Consider the following 8,521-nt stretch of genomic DNA (forward strand, 5'->3'; position numbering starts at 1 on the left):
CGGTGTCCCGCCGAATCCGCTGGAAAGTGACCGGATTTGAACTAGGGCTACACTTTCCGTCGCTCAATAAATTCCACAAAAAATGTTTTTAGGTCTATGACATATCAGTTTATGTGCCAATTTTTGTCCGTTTAGCGCGATGGTAAACGGGTGCACCAGCGCGCCCGGTACGGACATACCGCATCTCCGTGGGGGCCCGTTTTGGCCAAATGACAATTTAAACAAAGTCAGGAAATCCCGCGGAGCCGCGTGGCGTCATTTTATGTGTCCTAGTAACCACTCCAAAAGTCGGAATTAGGATACGGCAATTATTTTGGAAAACCCTTCACAAACAGGGCTATCACGTCCGGAGTTCTATGCCTTTTAGGGCAAATGAGTCGGAAACGACCCGTGACACCGTATAGTTTGTCGGAACGAGGCCATATTTGGCATGTGCGTGGTCCCTGGGATGGGAAGCAAGGCCTCGGGCGCGGATTTCCAATCCGACCGATGGGCGATGGTTTTTTCATTTTCGGGGTGCCAAAACGGGTTTATTTTATGAAGCAGCTACATGGGGCGTATTTTAGTATTGCGCGAGACCTTCGCGTAGTGGTAGGACACCGCCTTCGCACCACATATCACATGCCATATGTGCGCCCTAGCTATCTGGGAATCCATGCAGCTTCCTGCGGTGTCCCGCCGAATCCGCTGGAAACTGACCGGATTTGAACTAGGGGTACACTTTCCGTCACTCAATAAATTCCGCAAAAAATGTTTTTATGTCTATAACACATCACTTTATGTGCTAATTTTTGTCCGTTTAGCGTGTTGGCGAACGGTGCACCAGCCCGCCCGATACGGCCATTTCGCATCTCGCGAGGGGGCTGTTTTGGCCACATGGCAAATTGGGTGTCATATTTGGATTCCTCTAATTTTTAGGTTCAAATGATGATATGTATATTATATTTAGATTCCTCTCATTTTTCTGATCGATTTAGACATATTATTTGTGGAATTTTGATTTTCCGATTTAAAGATATTAATTATTCAATATTAAATAGAAAAAGACCAAAAAATAAAATCATTTTATTTTTATTTGAATTCAATATTATTATTACTTATATATATTTATTGTTGTCTACTTAAGTAATTGTTTGGGATTCAAAAATAAAGAAGTGTGCATCACGGTTCAAGGGTTAATAGGGTTGATATGCTATTATTATCAGCAAGAGGTGTCAATTCTATAATGGAAGCTCATCCGAATGGAACCAAGAAGTTAAGCGTGCTGAGGCTAGAGTAGTGTGAGGATGGGTGACCGACTGGGAAGTTTAACCATGATTGTAATTTGACATAAGATTAAGTGTAGTTAGAATTAAAAGTGTATTGGGTGAAAGATAAACAAGTAAAAAAAATTGTGTAAAAGAAATTAAAATTTTAAAAATTTTAAATGTCTATGCCTAGGGTTTTGCCCTCGGCATATAGAAAAAAAAATATTTTTTTTTCGAATTTTTTTTTTGAATTTTTTTGGAAACGGAAAATTTGAATTTTTTAAAAGTCTATGCCGAGGGTTTTGCCGTCGGCGTAGCGTGCTACGCCGAGGGCCGGGCTACGCCGACGGCGATAGTGCCTTTGCCGAGGGACTTACACGCCGAGGAGCTATGCCTAGGGCTACGCCGACGGCGATAGTGCCTTTGCCGAGGGACTTACACGCCGAGGAGCTATGCCGAGGGCGGCCCTCGGTATAGCCTACGCCGAGGGCCAAAGCATGCTACGCCGAGGGTTCCCGGCCCTCGGCATATAGCTCCATTCCTGTAGTGCTTTTCTCGACTTATTAAGCATAGCTCCCAACTTCAATTGAAAGCTGATAAGTGATAGTAAACAGTAAAATATATTTTTAAAACTCAAATGGCATTCCAGCCATTTTGAGCAGACGACTATCACACTCTAGATCCTCCGCTTCGTAAACAGTTCTCAGCTACTAAGAAATAACGATAAAAAGCCAAACAGACTGATCGACAACATAATTTTCAACTAACAAGGGGAGAACGGGTCATCTCCTCTCGCCCGTGGAGCGCGGCGCGGGGCGTGCCTCTTCGTCGAGATCTGGCGGATGCGCGGGCAGAGGCTGGCCTGAGCGGCGGCGGCGGCGGCGACGCCGGCTCGCGGCTCGGCGTCAAGGCGTGGAGGCAGGGGGCGAGCGTAGAGTGGAGGTGCCTACAGCGGAGGAGCGCGAATTCCCTAGTCTGCAGCGGGAGCTCGGCATGGAGCGGCGGCGGCGCGCGTGGGCTGTTTCGGCAGCGTCGGCGGCTGTTCCAGGCAGCGTGTGAGGAGTTGGGGGCGTCGGCTGAACCTTGGAGCAGCTCGGGGCTGCAGGCTGCAGCGGCGTGATGGAGGTCGTGCTCACGGCGGCTGGCCATGTGCCGGGGGTGCTTTGGAGGCTGCAGTGGAGCCGTGGAGGGATGCTGGGGCGGCGGCCCTAGAACGCAGTGGTGCAAGAGATTCTGCCTCACACTGCGGGGTGGCAGATCCGGCTTCAAGTCAGGATCTGGAGGGATGATGAGCCGGCGTCTTTCCGGTGGAGGTTCATGATGGGCCCGCGTCTTTCCGGTGGTGGTGTTTGGTGGCTGCTGAGGTCGTGGGTGCTCCGGGTGAAAACCCAAGCTCCGGTGGAACCGGGCAACGGCGGCGTTTTTCGTCGCTACCTCGTTGGAGGCGCTGCCTTGGAGGCCCGACCTTTTGTTGCAGCCGATGCTCTCCGGGTGAAAACCCAAGTTCCTATCTCGGTTGGAGCGGACGGCGGCGGCGGTCTCGTCACTTCTCCCTTGGGGGCGTCGTCTTGGAGAGCCTAACCTTCACGCCGTGCAGTGTCGTTGTTTCCATCTGGGATGGTGGATGTCGAGGCGGCGGCCTCGAGTAGGAGGTGGAGAGCCGGGGCGGCGGCCCTGGACAGCGGTGCAACGGCAACTCTATGGTGCAGGGATGCGGCTTGCCACAGCTTGGGTGGCAACCTTGGTCGCGGTGGGCGGCTCGGTCGACGCGCCTCGGAGGAGGCGATTGACTTTTAGGCCGGGGCAGCGGCCCCGGATGTTGATGCGGCGGCCGTGGACTGCGAGCAGCTTACCCTGTGCAGCTTGGGTTGCGGGTGGCTATGTCGTGCGGCGTCGTGGCTCGAGTGCGAGCGGTGGTATGTCGGGATGGCGGTCCCGAAAGGTGGTGTTGGTGGTCCGCTTGGCGTAGCGGAATGGCTGGATGTCGGGGCGGCGGCCCCGAGTGTTGGGCTCCTCAGAGGGTTGGCTTCATCATCTTCGTTCGAGCGTCCCGTGTCTGCTCCTCCCATAGCAGCGACGGCGTCTTCTCTCCGGCGGTGGTGTTATGTCGTCTTGTTTTGATGGAGTTGTGTTTCGGGTTGGAGCTTCGTTGTTTCTGGGTTGTGGTGGGTGTGGGCGTGGCCCCTTGGTGTTGTCGTTGTTGTACGGTTTTTGTCCGGTTTTCCGCAAATACTTCATGCTCAGTCGATACGCCCAGTCGTCTCGTCACTGAATACTTCATGCTCCGACCATCAGGGACGTCACGAACAGCCGCTACCAACTTGGTCAAGAGCTTTCTTCATTCTTCGCTGACTGCTGCTCAAGCTACGCCGTAATTAACGTGGTCATATAAAATTTTACTACTCCAAGTCTAGTTTCCTTGTTGTGTTTTGCATCCGCCGCTGAGGCCCTGCGGCTGAGATCGGTCCAGCAATCTCTTGGTCTTCATCTCGTACTGTTGTCCTCCTCAACGTTTGTAGCTTCTATTTAACGCTCAACACCGTACGTAGTACTAGCAGACAACCGTACTGATCCTGCCTCACTGCCGATCGAAAGAGATCGAGATGGCGGCCGAGATGAGCAGAGAGGAGCGGTGGAGCCTCGCCGGCACGACGGCGCTCGTCACCGGCGGGAGCAAAGGGATCGGGTACGCCATAGTCGAGGAGCTCGCCGGGTTCGGGGCGCGGGTGCACACCTGCTCCCGGAACGCGGCCGAGCTGGAGGACAGCCGCCGGCGGTGGGAGGAGAAGGGTTTGCGAGTCACCGTCGCCGTCTGCGACGTCTCCGTGCGCGCCGACAGGGAGAAGCTCATGGAGACGATCAAGGAAACCTTCGACGGCAAGCTCGATATACTCGTAAGCGGCTTCGTCGCCAACGTTCGACACGTACTTGAGTAAACAATCTGAAGACGACGACACATGCAGATGTTGATGATTTTCTGTATTTGCTGTTGCTCCACGCATGCAGGTAAACAACGCGGGGCAACTGTTCGTCAAGGCGGCCGCGGAGAGCACGGCGGACGAGTACTCGCATCTGATGGCCACTAATCTGGAGTCGTTCTTCCACCTCAGCCAGCTCGCCAGGCCTCTTCTGCTTAACTCCTCCGTTGCAGGAGGAGGCAGCATCGTCAACATGTCCTCCATTGGAGGCACGATCAGCTATGCAGGCGCCGCGATCTATAATGTCACGAAAGGTATGCCTTATTTGTACGACCAAGTCATTTTGCCATTTTTATTGGTTATTAAGAAGAAGAGGGTTCAGAGAAAAAGAAGAGAGTTCATCTAGGGTGTAAAATGGCGAGTTGTATTGTTGCATCGTTTAACATAACCAATGTCTCGTTGGTATCCGTATGGATGCAGGAGCGATAAACCAGCTTACAAGGAGCCTTGCTACCGAGTGGGCACCGGACATGATCCGTGTGAATGGTGTCGCACCAGGCTTCGTCACGACTGATCTGATCAAAGATGTAAGCGCACACGTACGACACGCCTCTTTCTTCTTTAGCACCCTCATCATTTGTAAAAGCAACTTCGCATGAAATTGACGTCTTGTGTTTGTGCACAGACAACTACAGATCAACTAGCGGATGAGCACTCGAAGACGCCGATGAGACGAAGCGGCAAGCCGATGGAGATTGCCGCGGCGGTGTCGTTTCTGTGCTTGCCAGCCGCCTCCTTCATCACCGGCCAGGTTATTTGCGTCGATGGTGGCCGAACCATTAGTGCTTAGATGATGACGCTGCTGCTGCTCGAGATGAAATGGAGAGAATAAATTTGAGAAGAGAGTATTTGTATGTCTGCAAAATTGTGTAATTGATCATCCTGTGTAATTCGAGGCTTTTAGCTCTGGATATCATATGTTAGACGTATACGTGAAGGACACGATCAACCGGCCAAGTTAAGGAGGATTCGTACTAGAGTAGTTAGGTATTTTCTAAATTGTATTGCCTTGGCAGCCAAGCCTCCTTGTACTATATAATCCCAATGGGATCAAATCAATCTAAGTGCAACAATTATATTTGCCTTTATGGTATTAGGTTAGGGCTTACGATGCTCTCTCTCCATGGCGCCGCAAGATCCCTCCGCCGCCGATCTCGCGGCGGCAGCAGCCGAAGCCGCCGCCATGGCCTCTCTCCGGGCGCTCGCCGCTGCGCTTCCAAGAATCTGTGCCGTTGTTCCGGTCACCCTCGAGCTCTGCACCTCCACCTACCTCCAATGGCGCGGCATGTTCACCGACGCAGCCGAGAAGTACGCCCTCGAGGATCATCTTCTCGAGGAAGAGTACCCCGCCGATCCTACGCCGCAGTGGAGTCGGAACGACGTCATCGTCCGATCATGGCTCAATAGCGTTGTCGCGCCCGAGCTTCTTGCCATGGTTGTCGAATCCACCACGCCGCAGCCTGCCCACGCCTTATGGACGTGTCTCTCCAACATCTACCACGACAACTCTGAGACTCGGTCCTCCTAGCTTGAGCAAGAATTCCACGGTCTCAAACAGAGCTCCATGACCGTGGCGGATTACTGCCGCACGCAGAAGATCCTCGCCCACGAGCTCAACGCGTTGGGCACGACCATCACGGACAAGTGTCTCGTCCAGAACACGCTCCGCGGCCTCGGGTCTCAACTTGCCTATATGCGCACGCTGACCCTCAAGCAGTGCCCCCTACCGTCGTTCCTCGACGTGCGCTCATCGCTTCGCCTCGAGGAGCTCACACTGCAGCAGTCCGACGAGTCATCCTCCTCGGCCCCATCCGCCTTCATCGCTCGAGGCGCTCTAACTCCTTCACCACCGCGTGCCCCAGCAGACAATACAGCACCACCACGCCGCCCTGATGCGTGCCATAATTTCCAGCGAGGAAGCTGCCACTTCGGCGCGCGGTGCCGCTACCTCCACTCCGCGCCTCCCCAGCAGCGCGATGGTGTCAACTCCAACACACCCAGGAAGGGTCCCTAGGCTCCACGGCCTTCAATGCAGAACCCTTGGGCAGGATCAATCCAGATGTGGCCAGGGCCGCCCCAGCGCCCGCCGTTCCTCGGCTTGCCTCAGGCCCATCACGCCATGGTGTCACCTCCGACTCCGTGGCCCTATGGTGCTACCCCATGTTGGGTCGCGTAGAGATAAAACAAAACTTTTCTACACGATTCTCCCAGGATCTAGCCGAGGTAGAAGGCCATGAGGATTACCACTAGACGCGCGGGTGCGGATTACTGATGACGCGTCGTGTAGCAATGCAGTCCCACGATCCGATCTGATCCCGATCGTCGAAGTGCTGAATGTACAGCACCTCTGCCGGTATACACACGTACGAGGAGGAGCTCAGACGGTGGACTGCTAGGTCCAGTACGGCGGCTGGACTGAGTGGTGGCTAGGGTTCCCAACACATGGGAGTTTCTAACCGTGCCCTTTGGGCATCCTACGCCCCACTATATATAGGAAGTGATACTGTACTCCACAACACTTGTGGCCCATTCACTCAGGCCTATATTCAGGTCACCGTGAGTCCAACTCACTAACCAAGTTCGTGTTCGATTCGGGGCCAACCCAAACGACTTGCTCCCGCTCTTAAGTGTGCGACCCTACAAGCTCATGGTGACTTGGACACGATGTGAGTCCGACTCACATCGATCAACCGTAGCGGCTCCTAGCAGAACGTGCCGACTCCCAAGTACCATAGAGTTATGGCGACATACCTTTCAATGTGGCTTGCGCCTAAGTCCCTTTAGCCTCACGATATACCTTGTCAAGCTATGGGCGAAGTCATCCCTTTAATAGCTCAACTCTCTTCTCGTACCATGATATGTGATTCCCATACTAACACTTAGTCCAACTCCTCGGTTAACACTTAACCGAGTCGCGCATGGCCATGTTTCCGAATCATATCACACGAGAGGGCCCAGAGAATATCTCTCCTGTCGGAGGGGCAAAATCCCATCTTGGTTATCCATGTCATGCAGCTTGCTTCTTTGCCGACCCGAACCCTGCCTTTATAACTGTTCTGTTACGGAACATCATTTGATAGAACCTACGTCGCTAATCCACAAATCAGATCATGCGACAACCTTAGGTCTAAGGATTACATTGATTGAGACATACAAATGAAGATTTGTTCGTTGTATCTCAATATGGGTCAGTCCGGCTCGCTAAACACTTTAGCCGAGTTAGTGTAAGTTGGATTAGCATCACCATGCCCCCTGACAAGTGGAACCGAGTCATCAGTCAACTCACACATTAGTCTAAGTTGTGTGCCCAGCATAACTGTACGACTAAGGACAATATAGTATGAACAACATGAATATATAGTTCCACAACTGAATCACATATTCAATGATACATATCAGATGTTCATACATGGACTACTTTATTACATTATGAATACATTGGGAATATCGTCATACATGATTGCCTCTAGGGCATATTCCCAACAGTCTCCCACTTGCACTAGAGTCAATCATCCCGACATCATATGTCCAGGCATCTAATGCCCATATATCTCATGTGCGCCTCATGCTTAGGCTGTGGTAAAGGCTTCGTCAACGGATCCACAACATTTGCATCAGTGTGTATCTTGCATAACTTGATATCGCCTCGATCGACAATCTCGCGGAGGAGGTGGTATCGCATGAGTATATGTTTGTCCTTATGGTGTCGTCTAGGTTCCTTGGCTTGTGCAATAGCACCATTGTTGTCACAATACACGTCTAACGGATTGGACGCGCCCTGAACGACACCAAGATCCATCAGGAAATTCCTGATCCAAACAGCTTCCTTTGCTGCCTCAAAGGCGGCAATATACTTGGCCTCCGTTGTAGATGCAGCTACAGTATCTTGCTTGGAACTCTTCCAGCTCACAGCTCCTCCGTTCATAACAAACACATATCCAGATTGCGAACGAGAATCATCGTAGTCGCAAGATAACTCGCATCCGTGTAACCCCTTACACTGAGTTCATCATCACCTCCATAAACTAGGAACATATCTTTAGTCCTTCTTAAGTACTTGAAGATTGTTTTCACCGTTGTCTAGTGGCATTCGCCAGGATCAGCCTGGTATCTACTCACAACACTTTGAGCATAGGAAATATCCGGCCTAGTACAAATCATGGCATATATGGTGGATCCAACTGCCGAAGCATAAGGAATCGCACTCATCCTGCTTAGCTCATCAGTAGTCGAAGGACATTGAGTCTTGCTAAGCTTAACACCATGGGACATCGGTAAGAACCCCTTCTTAGATGA

General features: G+C 52.0%; 1 protein-coding gene across 2 annotated transcripts; it reads left to right on the forward strand.

The window, feature by feature from the left end:
- The first annotated feature begins 3,675 nt into the window (after positions 1-3,675).
- Positions 3,676-5,136, forward strand: LOC127326719 (tropinone reductase homolog At2g29290-like). 2 transcript variants are annotated; one of them, XM_051353506.2, is made up of 4 exons: positions 3,676-4,141; positions 4,254-4,479; positions 4,646-4,764; positions 4,851-5,136. In XM_051353506.2, the coding sequence occupies exons 1-4, from the start codon at positions 3,851-3,853 to the stop codon at positions 5,013-5,015; spliced, it is 801 nt and encodes a 266-aa protein (XP_051209466.1). In that variant the 5' UTR covers positions 3,676-3,850; the 3' UTR covers positions 5,016-5,136. The 2 variants fall into 2 exon arrangements, with proteins under 2 accessions (XP_051209466.1, XP_051209467.1); XM_051353507.2 differs by having other exon boundaries at positions 3,681-4,141; positions 4,646-4,752.
- Positions 5,137-8,521: the final 3,385 nt, after the last annotated feature.

The sequence above is a fragment of the Lolium perenne genome, chromosome 6 (assembly GCF_019359855.2).
Source record: "Lolium perenne isolate Kyuss_39 chromosome 6, Kyuss_2.0, whole genome shotgun sequence".
Taxonomy (NCBI): Eukaryota; Viridiplantae; Streptophyta; class Magnoliopsida; order Poales; family Poaceae; genus Lolium; species Lolium perenne.